Source organism: Oxyura jamaicensis, chromosome 5 (genome assembly GCF_011077185.1).
Source record: "Oxyura jamaicensis isolate SHBP4307 breed ruddy duck chromosome 5, BPBGC_Ojam_1.0, whole genome shotgun sequence".
Taxonomy (NCBI): domain Eukaryota; kingdom Metazoa; phylum Chordata; class Aves; order Anseriformes; family Anatidae; genus Oxyura; species Oxyura jamaicensis.
This window is the reverse complement of record NC_048897.1, coordinates 14,001,692-14,016,700: the sequence shown is the minus strand read 5'-3', so window position 1 is coordinate 14,016,700 and position 15,009 is coordinate 14,001,692. Positions and strand designations below refer to the sequence as shown.

Below are 15,009 nucleotides of genomic sequence, written 5' to 3'. Positions count from 1 at the left end.
ACAACAGCAGCAGAACTGTGGAAACCCACCCATATGTACTCTAAAAGTAAATATGTGCCTGTGACTAGGACTGCTCTGTCCCAAAGCTGCTACGGTCTAAGCAGAGATTTGAAGAAAGCAGATGGATTCAGATAAAGGGGAGTAGAGCAGAACAGTGCCCGTCAGCGTAATAATCAGCAGTCTGAGCACACTATCAGCCTCATCCATATTCTTGTGCTTTATTAATTATTAACAGACTTTTATGGTGAATCTCTTATTCTCTGCTGTACCATCTTCACGTTCCTTTATGAAATAAAAAGTTTCTGCTTTTTTTTTTTTTTTTTTTTTTTTTTTTTTTTTTTTCTGGCTGTTTTTGCCTTTGTCTGGCAGACCTAAGGTCAGCCACAACCCAGCAGCTGCAGCTGTGGGCCTAGCCACTCTGGCACCCCCTTTCTCCAGTTGTGTTCTTCCACCTATCTCCTGAATTTCCTTGGCCCCTCTTTCAGAAGAAAGGCAAAACTGCAGAACTATTACTGCTCTGCACACAAGTTACTGGGGATCTTTTTGGAGAGTCTCTTCCTTTCCCAGCACCACCTCCCAGCCTCCTACCCACAGGCTTTGGTCTGGTCCAGTGGTTGCACCACAATGTAATTCCACCAGCAGGGTTCCATCGAACAGCCTGCGGCCACTGGGAATCCGTCATATCGTGATGCTTCAGTATAAAACGTGTCCTGCTCGTGGGGAACAACGCATGTCATCAGGAACGCAGAACTCATCACCCCACCCGCAGGGTTTCAGGCCCGGCAGGGTGAGGACGAAACCCTCGCCCGCGGGAAGGGGCCCCGTGCCCGGCCCGGCCTCAGCCCCCTCGCCCCCTTGGGGTGCCCGGCGCCGGGGAGCCGCAGGAGGCGGGCGGCCAGGCCGGGTTTCGCGGGGGAACGGAAAGCCGCGGCCCGGGTTTCCCGGCGTCCCGGCGGCCGGGCGCCATCCGGGGGGAAGCGTTTAGGCGACGGCCGCCGCGGGCGGGCTGAGAAAGGCGGCGGTGCGGTGGCTGCTTCTTCAGGTCGCTCCCTCCCCTGCACCCTCCCCTCGCCCGGCATGCGGGCCCGGCGCCCTGGGCCGGCCGGCAGCGCGGTGGGGCAGGGCAGAGCCGCCGGGTGGTGCCGCTGCCGGTACCGCGCCCCCGGTAGGCGGTGGGCAGCTCGGGGCCGGGCCCTATAGCAGGGATCCCGCTTTCTGCCGGGGAACGGCTGCCGGCCGCCGTGGGGCTGTTCGCTGTCTGCTTTCTGTAGGAGCCGCTTCGATGGTTGCTTCTAACTGTATTTAAGAGACTCGTGTGAGCGGGGGGAGGAAGATGTTCTGGCGTTTGGGGGGTGGAGAGGGTCTGTGCCAGGTCCCAAGCCCCTTCTGCAGATCTTAGATTCGCTGTTAAACTAGGTCCACTTAGCCCTCATCTGTGTTTTTGGGTTTGTTTCAGAGAATGCTTTAAAAAAAAAACTACATGGCAAATGGGGGTGAGATGAGATGTGCTAGCCTTGAGGAGCCGTAACGTGTGATAGTGATTTCTGTATAAAGGTGACAATTACACCGCTGGTAAACTGTGTACCCCTCAACACTGCAACAGCGCGCTTGTCTCAGTGCTCAGATGTTTGTTTCTGTTGCATGCTGTGTCTGGGAGGTCAGCAGCTACCTTTTTCACTTGTCTGTTTTGTAGTTACCGTTACAAAAGGCACTTACCTTTCTTCATACGTTTATTGTTAGAATTAAATTTTGTCATTGTCAGGAAGGCTACAGCCACTAGCTTTTCTAGAGGGTCTGGAGGATACACTAACAATGCAGAATGATCCTTCAGTGGCAAATTGGAAACACTGAATTTTCAACACGTAGATGGTTTGTTTTGAATTATATTAATGAGCCATAGGAAAACAAGCCAGGATATTAATTTTTCATTTATTCCCATGCATCAAAGCAGGGTGTACTACATGAGTGAGGGAACTGAGAGATCTTTATACAGCGTCTTTGAAGACCTCCACTGTTGGAGGTAGGACAGTCTCCCCACACAAGAAAGCTTATTAATGAAAATTGCGTAAATATAAGGATAATGTACTTAAATCCTCTCTCCAGTAACTTGAATTTCTAGTCACAGCTATAAATGACTTTGGGAATGACTTTATTTTTTTTCCAGCTGACTTTTATGCTTGTTTGGTGTTTGTGTTGCTTTTTAATCGGGTGTCGTCTTTAACTTAAACATTCCCTGTTATTTTAATGTTTTATATTATGCATTTAATCTCTGATCATTCTCGATTCTGTTCTCTGGACTCATTCCAATTAGTTTATGTATTTGACTCAGTTTGAAGGGCAATGCTCAAAACAGGATAGCGTTCTCCAGCTGAATTCTAAGCAGTAGCATGAGAGACGTGCCGTTCAAGCTTTATTTCTGTTTACACATCCTGGTGTAACAGCATGTTATTGGCATATCCAGCTTCTGTTCCAACTTAGTCTCCACATCTCTTCTGTACTACTGTTACCTACTAAGTTGTTCCCGTTCCAGTTGATTATTCCTTGTAAATAGAAAATCTTGTGTTTCCTTTACTTAAAGTGCACTTCCTGGTTTTTGTTGTTTTCTTTTTCCCTGAATCTTCTCTGATTAGTAAAGGCAAGATTAGAATTTTTTCCATTGTGTTTTCAGCTTGTTGCAGCTTCCTGTCTGGAAGGCTGATAAACATAATACATACTTAAGTAATACTTGACATAAGAAGGTCTTCTTTGAAATTTCTGTGACCTACATCTTCATCCTATTTTTCTGCATGACCTTGCAACCAAGATGAAAAGTAGTGTCAATTTAGTATTAAATCAGGCCCAGTCCATAAATTAAATCTATACCTATTAAATCTAAACTCTAAGTAGGACGAGCCTACGTATTTCCAGGGCTGGCAAAAGAGAGTATTACAAGCTTGTCTTTTGTTCTTTGATCTTTAGCAGCAGTGTGTTTATTCCTTAGATGTGCAAGGCACAGATCACCCTGAAATAGATACAGAGAAATGTCCTTATTAAAGAGGATTTGAAAATATATTTGGGCCACACAGTAATGCCCATCTTTACACCCTGCTCTTTCTTTCGCATTGCCTAAGTTTCCCTCACTTTAGCCTTCAGTCTTTTCATTGGCAGACGACCACAGTAAGAAGTTCTGCTCTGCTTTTGACACCTTGTACTACAGAACACTTTTCCTCATTCATCAGATAGAATCTTTAATACATTTATAAGCTAAATACAAAATCCCTTGTGTAATATGCCACAGCTGTCTCTCACTTTGGACTTTTTTCTTTGCATGTCACTGTACTGCTTGAGTACTTCCTGATGTGTAAATTAGATCTGTATGACAGCACGTTAGCTAAAATTCATCAGCCTTTACAGTTCTTTCTCAGGAGGTTTTATTTCTCTGCTAATGGAGGCTGCCTTGAACCACAGCTGTACAGGAATTTCCAGCACAGCAGAGAAATACACTGCTTTTCTTAGCCTACCTGTCTGTAGCTTCAATGTAGCACAAACTAGAAAGTGCTTGGTGTTACATACTCACTGCAACCTCCCTACCTTCACGTGACATGACAACTGGGAGGAAAAAGGGGTCTCCTAAGAGTGTTCTGGGGTGTTGTACATCTTCAAAAGACTGCAACTGAGTAGCTGTTAAAATTGTATAGGAAGAGAATAGGAAAGGAAAAGTTGACTTTCTCAGCTGCTCCACGGTATTGTCAAGTCCTATCGAAGGAGTGAGATTACATAATTCCTCAGTACAATGACAACTGCGTTGAAGGCATACATCCAAACATTATTGATAAGGCCCACAATTATATAGGATCATATCTATGAGGGATGGAAGGATCCTACCAGATAACCAGTTTCTTTCTATTAAATGTAGGAAGAAACTTGATTTATCAGATATTTTCAGTCTTCTGTGCACACCTTGAATCTCATCATAATTTGCTTTACGCTGCAGTAGGCTTTTATTCTTTGGAATTACATTAAATCGACTTTTCAGGTATTTCTGAATTTTTAAAAACTAGCGGTATCGCCTCTTTGGGAAGAAGCAGTGTTTTTAGAGACACTGAAAAAAAAAATATATATATATATATTTATTCTGCTGGTATATAGAAAGAATACATGATTTGTGACTTGTATCAAAATACCATTTGTGAGTTTGTAGTAGCAAAATTACAGTTAGTAAAAATGTATTCTGCAACAGAGCTGTCACATGTTTTAGCTATTATGCTATTGCTTTAAAGCTTGCTCCCTACATCACTTTCCCTCTTTATATTAGGGAATATAGGTAACAATGTTAAGGTATTTTCATGCTGTTATTCATACTACTCTTGTGGACTGAAATATGTCATCTGCTTTAGATGCTGTAATTTAGGATGAATGTGACCAATTGAAATTAGTCCAGAGATGATTAAACAGACCAATCTTATATTTACTTTTTTAAAGAAAGAAAAAACAACACTTAGAAAAAAACAAGGTTGTTCTATTAAAAAAAAAAAAAAGGACAGAAAGAAGACTGTGCATACACACTTGTCAAAAAGAACAACCTTTAGTTGTTTTCCACGTTCAGTGGAGTGAAGGACAAGAGAAATGACTTTGTAGTAAAGAAGGACTCAGCTGAGCACAAGGAGATGCTTAGTGAGAAGGGCAAGCATTGGAGAGGGAATCCTGCTGAGGCTAAAGAACCACCTTAGTGGAAGTGCTTAAGACCCTGTTGGAGGCTGTCTCTCATACAAGTTCCTGTGAATATTTTAATAAAGATGCAAGTAATTGAGTGCATGAGAAGTTATTTTTTGTTTGCAAATCATTGTTCTTTAGCTGAGATACAGTAGGTTGCCCAAGTGTTCAAAATTTGAGGAAAATCTAAATTGACTGTTTCATGACTTTGATTTATACTAAAACATTCACTAATGATTTAAGATAATGTTTATATTTATGATGACAAAAGAGCATATGCATGGATAAGTATCACAACTCAGGCACTCTGGTTTGGTTGTGATACAGTGAATGTAGCCTGTGTTCCATCCTTGTTCTGGTGATAGTTTGTGGTTCCACTCTGCTATGCTTGGTGGCTGCCTCTGACGTTTGCCATTCTGAGGTAGAGCAAAAATGATTACTGTTTGTTCTGCATTCAGCTGACAAAACAAAACACACAAATGTGAATAGTAACTGTATTTTGTTTCATTTCAATATGTTCTTAATATTCATTTCCCACAAACATGGCATTCATTTAATTTTTAGTTTGAAGTGCAAGAATCCCTAGCTTCTACCTCTTCTTGTTATCTTTATAAAACTGTATGTGGGATTTAGAAGTGCTGTTGTAGGGGATAAATTTATTACAATATGTTTTTTCTTTTTTTTTTTTTTTTTTAAAGAATATACTTTATTTGTAAATAGCCTAAACATCATAAGGTAGTTAAACTGTATATGACCTAGAAATAAGTGGCAGGATTGAGTAATACCTGCATTACAGCACAGATGACTTGACTACTTTTCAGATGAAACAAGTTTCAGTTTTTCCATATTATGTAACAGACAAGTAAATACTTTGCTATGAGGAAAGCATTTTAAGCAGGAGTATTCTAATTCAGATGCTTTTGGTCTCTTATGTAGAAAACAAGGGACAAACTTGAGCAATTATGGCTAAAGTAATACTCTTTTTCTTATTTTAGGGACCTGTGGGATTTAAGAATCTCTCTCCTCTAAGAAAATTTGCTGCTTCTACAGCCTTCCATCTTAGTGGGCAATTGATGATTTCACTTGAAATGCTTACCTGAAGAAATTAACAGTAGGCGAGGTGTAATTGCTTTTTAAAAATGTTAAAAGTACAGCAGTGTGTAACAGCTAACAGGATACCCAAGAAAAAGCCATATATTTGTGACACTTGCTGTAAACAGTTTGAAACTCCATCGAAATTAGCTAGGCATTATCTGATACATACTGGTCAAAAGCCATTTGAATGTCATGTGTGCCATAAAACATTCAGGCAGTTAGTCCATCTGGAGAGGCATCAATTAACCCATAATCTGCCTTTTAAGTGTATTGTTTGTCATAGAAACTTTAAAAACTTAATTACTTTCTTGAAGCATCAGCAGCTTCACAGTGCAAATTATCAGAATGATATCAAGCAAGCAGAAAAGTCTGTGGATTCCGAGCAAGACAGGGTCGTTTGTGGCATATTTCGATGTTCTGTGTGCTGGAAGTCTTTTACAACTGAAGAGAGGTGGATGCTGCATCAGTGCCTCAAGGCAGATCATCTACATGGTACCAGAAGGAGAAAGAAAACTCATGCTTGTGAATCGTGTAACAAGACATTTCCTTCAAGATCTAAGCTAGAAAGACACTTCCTTATTCACACTGGCCAGAAACCTTTTAAGTGTTCTTCATGTGGTAAATCTTTCAGACAGTCAACCCATTTGAAAATCCATCAGCTCACACACACAGAAGAAAGGCCTTTTCAATGCTGCTTTTGTCAGAAGGGGTTTAAAATACAGAGCAAACTCATGAAGCACAAACAGCTCCATGCCAGAAGTAAGACTGTCCCCAATATCATATACAAAGGAAAGACTCCTAAATATCTCAGACCACAGAAACTGTTGGAAGGAAAGATGAATAGTTTTGAGAATGACCCTTACAAGTCCCAGGAGAATGACCCACGTGGTGTTTGTTCAATTTATGTTGTTCCCTTTCAGTGTCCAATGTGCAAGCAGTGTTTTGAAACAGAGCAGGTTCTAAATCTGCACCAATGTTGTTACCTGAGAGATGGCAAAAGTTCAAATAACTGCACAACAGCTTTCAGCCACGCAGTCAGCGTGAAAAATAGGATCCTGATGAAGGTGAAGCATACTGGAGGAAAGTCATCAGATTTTTCTGTGACTGGCAGAAAAAAAATGAAATCAGGTTACTTTAAAAGTCCTGACCTGGTTGCAGTTAGAGATCAGCGTTCTGATAAGAATGCTTCCACTAAATTTTTCAAGGACTGCTGTAGCAAGCTTGACGTGCGCAACGCAGTTAGTAATCGGACAAAAAGAATATTTGCCATGCCATTATCTTGGCAAGAGCACCTACAACCTCTCCAAGTAGGAATTAATTTAAAAGGTATGCTTACTGGTGAGCGCATGTTAAACATCGATGATTCTGTGCATAATAAGGATGATACTTTTTATGGTTCATCAGATGAAGGCTTCTTTGATAATCCAGAAGTACTTCACTGTGGTTTTTCAGCTCCTACTAAAAATATACATAACAGACACAAAGTGTGTAAATGTGACAGATGTGAAAAAATCTTTCCATCTTCATCCAAACTTCAAAGACATTATCTTATACACACGGGACAGAAGCCCTTTGGCTGTAATGTTTGTGGGAAGACATTTAGACAGTCAGCTCACTTAAAAAGACATCAGCTCACCCATACTGAAAAGAACCCCTATAAAAGCGCTGTTTGCCAGGTAGAATTTGAAAATCTGAACAAACTTTTCAATCATCGGGGAGATCACATTGAATTTAAGTCTTCTCAGCCTGTGGGTTATTCGGGTTATTCTCAAACACCTTCACAGGCAGATGGCTTTCAAGATTTTGAGCTGATTCAGTCAAACCAAGCAGCTGAAATCAAAGTTGAAATTGAGTCAGGGGACTTTGTTCTTGACACCAGCAGGAGAAACACACAGCCTTATTTGTGTAGTAAATTGTTAGAAACAGAGCAAAGCTGTTACAGTTATTGGCATGATTTTTCTGACGGGATTGAAAAAAGTGATGTTAAGAAAGTGTATCAGTGCAGTATCTGCTTTAAAACTTTCAAATCGCCTTCTAAGCTTGAAAGACATTACCTAATGCATGCTGGACAGAAGCCATTTGAATGTTCAGTTTGTGGTAAAAATTTCAGACAGTCCCCACATTTGAAGAGACATCACCTTACTCACTTTAAAGAGAGATTAAAGCTGAGTTCCACTGAGCAACAACAAGGGAACATACTGTTTTCATTGAAACTGGATGCTGTCCCGTGATATTATACATTAACGTTTTTGGTTGCATAATTATTAAAAGGCTTATGTTACATTGAATAATTGACTGAAAAGGATTCTCTCTTTATGGTATGGAGAAGACCTAATGAAGAGTTAATTTGCTGTCTTCAGAACTGTCTACTTGATTATAATATGCGATGACAGTGAGAAGATGGTATAAAAACAAAGCAAAAAAGCAATAAAAAAAGCTACTTTGCATTTCTTTTCTTTAAATGTATTTATAAATTTACATTCTTACAGTATTGATGGTGTTGCAGCAATCTGCAGAGCTCCCTACCTTTTCCTGTATAGTATTTTATGACAGTATGCTACCCAACGATAATTATCCAAAAGTAAAGATAAAAAGGTAATTTCCAGAATAAAGGAAATGGCTCCTTGTACATTGCAAACCAATATGCAAGTGTTGCATATGCTTGCTGTATTTCATTCATGCTTTAAAAACAAACAAACAAACAGTTAAATTTAGATGAAGAAGATGCAAAAAAAGAAAAAGGTTGAGGAAGCGGAAAAGAATGTTTAAGAAAAAAAACTTGATTAGCATTACAGAACCGTTGTTAAAGAGAAAAGTGAACTGGATATTTGCAATACGCTTGGAGATCTGTAGGTGAGGAATTACATTTTTACCTTATTTATGGTAAAATATGAGTAGACAATGCTAAAGTAGTAGGGTTGATAATCATTTAATCCTTTTTACCACTTCATTGTTTCTACTTCTTGCAATATCTCTTGCTTTTTCAAGTTTTCTCTTTCTTTTTTTTTTTTGCCAATTCATGCTATACTGAATTTTCTATAGGAAAAGAGGGCAAGAAGTTATAATTAATATTACACGTGCAGTTACTACCTGTTCCTTCTGACATGCGTATTGCACCAGTAAAAGAAGTGTTCTCTAAGTTGTGACAATAGCTCAGACAAGCAGTTTTGTTGGGAAGTCATGTTCTTGTTACATTAAATATTAGAGACTGAAAATGATTTTAGCTCAAATTAAGTAATTCTGGTTTTGTGTTAATAGAGTCTGTAGTTTTACTTCTGGTAAGTAGAGAGCTTTGCCCATTGTGCCTGTGGGACTGGCGAAAAGTGTAAGTGCAGCGGAGCTTTATTCATCAAGAACAAGAATGAAGTTTGTTTTTCCTCTGAAGAAACTGCCTTTTACTATATTTTCCTTTGTTACATGGCTTCTGAATAGTTGAAACATGAAGTTTTTTATCCTATATCTAAATTAATATAACTGTAAGATATCATGGCATCCTTTTCACTATTTAAATACATATGTATTTATTTAAGTAAACTTTTTGATTTTTTTTTATTATTGAAGCAATTTCTGTAGGTCTTGCTGTGGCATAAGCTTTATAGTAGTTGGTATAAATGAAGGATGAAGGGAGTTTTTATTTTTGTGTGTTACTCTTTCCTATTTTGAGAGAGAATACAGCTAAGAAAGATACTCAAACATTTAGTTACTATGATTTTTGTATGACAGGCTAATTCAGTGTCTTAAGAATGACTGTACTTATATATTGAGATTTTTTTCCCCCCATGTGAATTGTTTCATATTGAAAGAGAATACTGTATAAAATGTTTTGAAAGTGTATTGTAGAGCTCTTGAAATACTTGTAATAAACTATTTTATTTATATTGCACTTTTGTTTTATACTTTATGTGCAAACTAGAGTACTGAAATTACAATGTTCAGTATGCAGAGAAGGCTAAAACTAGGAATCAAAATAGCACTTCGTGTGTTAGAACAAATAGGCTTTGTTTCTTTTTCTTTTTCTTTTTCCTTTTTTTTTTTTTTTGCCATAGAAGTGAAGTATAAATATGTTTAAAGAGAGTAAGATCTATTTTTAAGAAGTCAGTCATTTTATACAATTTGAGTGTAATGTTTTAAGAACATTAGCTTGGTATGTTTTGAAAAATACCAATTTGAGTAAAATGGAGGAAGATAATACACAAAGGTAATTTTTGAAGGATAAACGGGTAGAAAGTATCACTGTTTGATTAATTTAGAAATTAATGTAATCTTTGGTTTCCATGAGATTTCAGAAGGGCATTAATGACCTTTTTGTTTATCTATTTCTCTATTCTTTTTATCAAAAGTTTTATGCTAGTATAAATTCATAATTTTAGCAGAATTACAGCATAAACCAGCTACAAAGAGGTAAAGAAGTTTCTAAGAGTTGGGAAAAAAATCTAAGATTGAAATCCTGTCTCTTGAAGTCAGTAGTAAAGTTCTCAAAGTACCTTTGTGAATTTGAGGTACAGTGATTTTCCCAGTGTTAAGAATCATATTTCACATTGGTCATTAGTAGGTTAGTCATTTTCCATCGTGATCTCAGTCAAGTTTAAGCCTTCAATCTCTGAAGTATATTGTAAACAGGAGAAGGGTGGGTCTACGTTAATATTGAACTTCCTTCAGGAGAACTTATCAAACTGCATTCAGCTTTGAGGAAGTACTATGTGATATAAAAAAGGGTCCATATTTATATATTTATTATATACTTATATATAAACTGAGAAAGGTTAAGGGGACTTTTTTTTTGTACGGCAAATGGAGTATGCAGTACTAAATTCCCTGGAACTGCAGTACTATCCAATCACAGTCCATTTTCTATCTAGGAAATAGAGCTATGGTTAGCTTTAAAACATAGGCAACTTTACATGATTGCAGTGTTAGCAGAAAGTCACAACGTGCAAGATATCTATAGGGGGAAAAAATACCTGGGAAAAAAAAAAAAAAGCCATCAGAAAACACAGAAAAAGCATTTTATTGTTTTTGTAGCTGCTGAGCGATTAGGTTGTCACTTGTTTGTGATCTACTCTCCATTACCTGGGCAGCCTGCTCTGAGAAACCTGCTTTGGCAGGGGGGTTGGACCTGATGATCTTTCGAGGTCCCTTCCAACTCCTACAATTCTGTGATACTCTCGGTATTGTACCTACAGCCAAGAAGAAAAGTTGATGAGGCAAATGGGAAACAGACACAGAAGAAATTTAATTGAAATTAATCAGATCTTCGGCTTCAAACTGTGATGTTGGATTTAATGCTTAGTTTTCCTGGCTTTCTTCTAGCACAAATGTAAAACTCAGAGCTGTCATCTCATAACAGTACCTCACTTGAGTCATGCTTAGGTAAGTACAGTTGGATGACTCTTGAATCAATAAAGATTATAGTTTTGGTCCTAATCGCCCCTTGTCATAATGTTCAAAATGATGTTGTAAGTAACTAAAGGGGTCATAGTTCCTATTTCTAAAGCAAAGTTATGTGGAGTTTTTAAGTGTAAGTTTGAACTTAAGAGCCTGGTTTTGTCATCCAGTAGCTATGGATTAGATGCATCTGAGAGACGGTTATTTTAAGGAAAATTGAAATTACAGATGTGACTCTTTTTTGTGCTCTCATATACCTTATTTTCTCCAGCTTAAGCATATTAATTGGACTTCTTCATATACAGACTAAATCCGTCAAGCAGATTTTAAACAGCAGCTTTTTTAGCATCTATTTAAAAAGTAAATCTTCAAAGTCTGTGAAAATGGAGGATTAATCAGCCTTACACCAACAAAATCACACACAAGTAGAACTGATCATTTCCTTGTTCAAAAACCACTGTTCTAACATGAACATTGTCTGCCATGAGATATTACAAGTTTTTGAATGCTGTTTTACTTTTGTACCCTGCCATTTTAGTTCTTGTCTTCTTCCAGGATCTGCTAGTGTATGACTTGATTCTGCTGCATACCTGACACAATTTGTATGTGGCTGAAATTTTTCCTCTTCGCTGGAATCTTTCCAGCATAGTATCCTATACTATATAGTGTACTATATATATATACATATATATATATATGTATATATATACATATATATGTATATATATATATACACACACTGTGTATATATATACTGAATATATAGATCCTAATTTGTATGGATCTGTGAAACCCGATACGTGACTTATGGGAGGTCACAGAGCTGTTTGTCACATACATGCTGCCACGGTATATGCAAAATGGTGCCTTGAGAACCTGTCCCAAAAAACTCTACGATTCTCTGAATGTCTGACTACAGAGGACTGTGGGAAAAGTAAATTGTGGGGCTGTACATGAGATGCATGAATAATGAAGAAGAATATGGCATGCAGGTGAGTGGGGCTTTTAAACTAGAAGAGTATATGCAGAGGGGATATGCGTCTAGGTAGGAGGTAGGAGGGTATGTGAAAGAGGTCTGAAGGCCCACGTATGGGGCTGAGGAACTGGTGAGTTTGGGGCCACCCATTTGAAAGTGTGGTATGAGGAGCAGTACATGAGTATGCAAGAAGCTGACCGGCTGTGATGTACACAGTGTTGTCTCCTCCACTGAAAGTGGTTTGGGTATTTAGAGTAGTTAAGAGTATACGGAAATGGTGGCTATCCAGCTTTGCCTCTAGCTGCTTCACAGGATGTGGCACTGGAATGTGCCTAGCTGACGTAGTGAAGGAGAGGAATACAGAAAATTACGTGGCCACTACCGTAAAAAATAAAAACAAAACATCTATTCCTTATCTAAAGAAGCTAACTACCCATGCTGTCTCCCATTTATATTGCTAATGCAGTGATCTAACTAAATTTCTATTGAAATCATGGAAAATACTACCTTCCTGGCACGCAAATTTGTGTTATTTTACCTGTATATATTTTTTTCCATCTATTTATTTATTTATTTGGAAGAGTATACATTTTAATGCTTGGTATGTGTTTGCAAACATAGCTTGTTGAGCTACAGAAACTCAGATGATGTCCTTGGTTTTTACTTTATTTTGATTTGAAGAGGATCCCAAAAATACAGTTGAGCAGAGAGACTCCTGTTTGTGACAATGCAGGCTTTATAAACTGAGTGGAAATCTGCTGTCTTCTGGACACCTCAAATGTTGCTATCAGTTTGAACTTAGTTTTTAAGACTTATATGTTATGATTTTTTCGTAACATTGAGGGTAACTTTGAAGTAGTAATATGGCAATCTTTTTTGTCATAGCAAACTTTCCCTTGTATTTTGTACTGTGTGTCCTAGTATTAATTAATATGGTGGAAGGAATACCACTTGCAGTGCCGAACTGATAGCATTGCTTCTGAAAACGCATCAAGTTCCACATATATATATTTCTTTTTCATGATTATTATTTTTAAGTCTAAGGCATCTTAGAGCTTTGATCAGAGGAAAATAGGATCTGATTTGGTTACTGAGGAAGTATGCAGTAGAGGAGCTCTCTAAATTGAAAATCCTGCCTGATTAGAAATGTTGAGCCTGTGGTATAAGGACTGATAAAAAAAAAAAAAAAAAAAAAAAAAAAAGCCTTGGTTACCTTTTGTGCTAGTCAGAATGCTATTCTGTGCCATAGTGAAACACTTTATGGGTTAAAGTATAGAATTTAGAAATCAGGAGAAAGCAAATTAAAAGGCTTTATCTTACACACAGCTGTGGAGTAAAGTATGTCTTGAACATCTTTAAAAATAACTAGTAACAAAAATTCTATGTGTTACTGTAGAAGGTCTTGCTATAGACAAGTCTACAATATTAAGAGCAGGGAATTACCAAATTACTAGAAAGGAAAAATCCTTTAGGACTTGAAAAACAGGGCCCTCTCCCTCATCTTGAAAATTCTTATGCAATGTTAAGGAATATATTTGAAAATGACTTCCCACAGTCATCTTGTCACTGTGCATTTCTCAGTTTTGGTTGCTAGCTCAAAACCCGGTATGTGACTTGTAGCTATACTATCTTAAGAGTTTCAGGTGTAGTCAATAGAGCCTGTACTTGAATTTATAATGTGGTATAATGCATGTAAAATTAAGTAGTCATTGCTGAGGGTTTTTGTGTTTTATTTTTGGCCATAAACTCGTACTTGGTTTCCCCTTAGTAGAACAGGGATAATATCACTATGTGGAGAGCTTTGCAGAAATAGAACTAGTTATTATTTGTGTAGCACTCAGCTAATACATCGAGAGATTAAAGGAGATGAGTAATGCAGCTTTCATAAAGTGCTTGAATAGTGTGCACCAAGCAAGATAAGATACGGAGTTGCACACTTAAGAGGGAGAGGTTATTAATTAAAGTTCTTGTGTTGATGTACTGTCATGTAGAGCAATATAATGCATATTCACATAACAGAGCAAATTCAACTTGTCTGGAAACACTTAGCTTAATACTTAAAGTGTGCTTGATTTTTCCAACCATTCTAGTTTTTGAGGTCTTATTTCTGGTTATTTGAGCTTATGGATAGTCAGTTACGTAACTAAATCTAAGTCATAGGTTGATCTGAAATTTTGTCATTCTTCTGTGACACTCTAGTTAACCCAGAGGTTTTTCAAGTCATATACTCTAGGATTTCACAGTACTACAAATCTTCCTAAGAGAGTAGTCTACAGTTTCCTTACCAGTGGAGAATTTCTGCTAGATGTAGCCTTTCTGTTGTTAATTTCTGGTTTCTGTGACAGAAAGAGTAGAATAAGTAAACACTAAAAAAGAAAAGACATTTCTGAAAAGCTGCAAACAGTGTGTTTAAAGAGGTTAAGCTGCGGTATGGATTTAAGAAGGAACTTTCCCCACAGAAATTTTTTCACATATCACATTGCACTCTCACAGGATTGCTAGCAAATACTTCTAGAGCTATAGGTACTAGCCACTGATTTCTTATGTTCATACCACAGTTCTGCTCCAGTTGCTAGAAATCCAGCTAAAAGTCCCTGAAGAGCATTAGGATACCCCAGAGTCTGTGCTAAGTTGAGTTGTTAGTGAAATGTGAGCCCAGCAACAGAACGCTAAGAATGACATAAACTCCCATATTTCCCCACCTCCCTCACTAGAGGCACTGCTTGCTATTCTGGGATATAAAAGCAGCTGGGTTGCTGAATTAGCCATATTTTTCTCTAGTCATGAGCTCAGAATTTCCATTGAAGTTACTGTAAGTTTTGCACAAAAATCAAGGGCAGTACATTGGCCAGAACGTGTGC

At 38.0% G+C, this 15,009-nt stretch overlaps 1 protein-coding gene and 1 long non-coding RNA gene across 5 annotated transcripts; one reads left to right on the top strand and one right to left on the bottom strand.

The window, feature by feature from the left end:
* The first annotated feature begins 896 nt into the window (after positions 1–896).
* ZNF770 (zinc finger protein 770) lies at positions 897–9,670 on the top strand. 3 transcript variants are annotated; one of them, XM_035326800.1, is made up of 3 exons: positions 1,314–1,493; positions 4,936–4,940; positions 5,688–9,670. In XM_035326800.1, the coding sequence occupies exon 3, from the start codon at positions 5,832–5,834 to the stop codon at positions 8,016–8,018; it is 2,187 nt and encodes a 728-aa protein (XP_035182691.1). In that variant the 5' UTR covers positions 1,314–1,493; positions 4,936–4,940; positions 5,688–5,831; the 3' UTR covers positions 8,019–9,670. The 3 variants fall into 3 exon arrangements, with proteins under 3 accessions (XP_035182690.1, XP_035182692.1, XP_035182691.1); XM_035326799.1 differs by lacking the exons at positions 1,314–1,493; positions 4,936–4,940 and adding an exon at positions 897–1,042; XM_035326801.1 differs by lacking the exons at positions 1,314–1,493; positions 4,936–4,940 and adding an exon at positions 1,052–1,267.
* LOC118167439 lies at positions 2,398–14,489 on the bottom strand. Of its 2 annotated transcripts, none has more exons than XR_004751140.1 (4): positions 14,434–14,489; positions 7,124–7,245; positions 6,771–6,891; positions 2,398–3,001 (listed from the first exon to the last, which is right to left on the bottom strand). It is a non-coding gene; the product is annotated as an uncharacterized LOC118167439 (long non-coding RNA). The 2 variants fall into 2 exon arrangements; XR_004751141.1 differs by lacking the exon at positions 2,398–3,001 and adding an exon at positions 3,946–5,108.
* Positions 14,490–15,009: the final 520 nt, after the last annotated feature.

Excerpts from the sequence above, each read along its gene's own strand:
- ZNF770 (XM_035326799.1), top strand. The coding sequence starts at position 5,832 with ATGTTAAAAGTACAGCAGTGTGTAACAGCTAACAGGATACCCAAGAAA.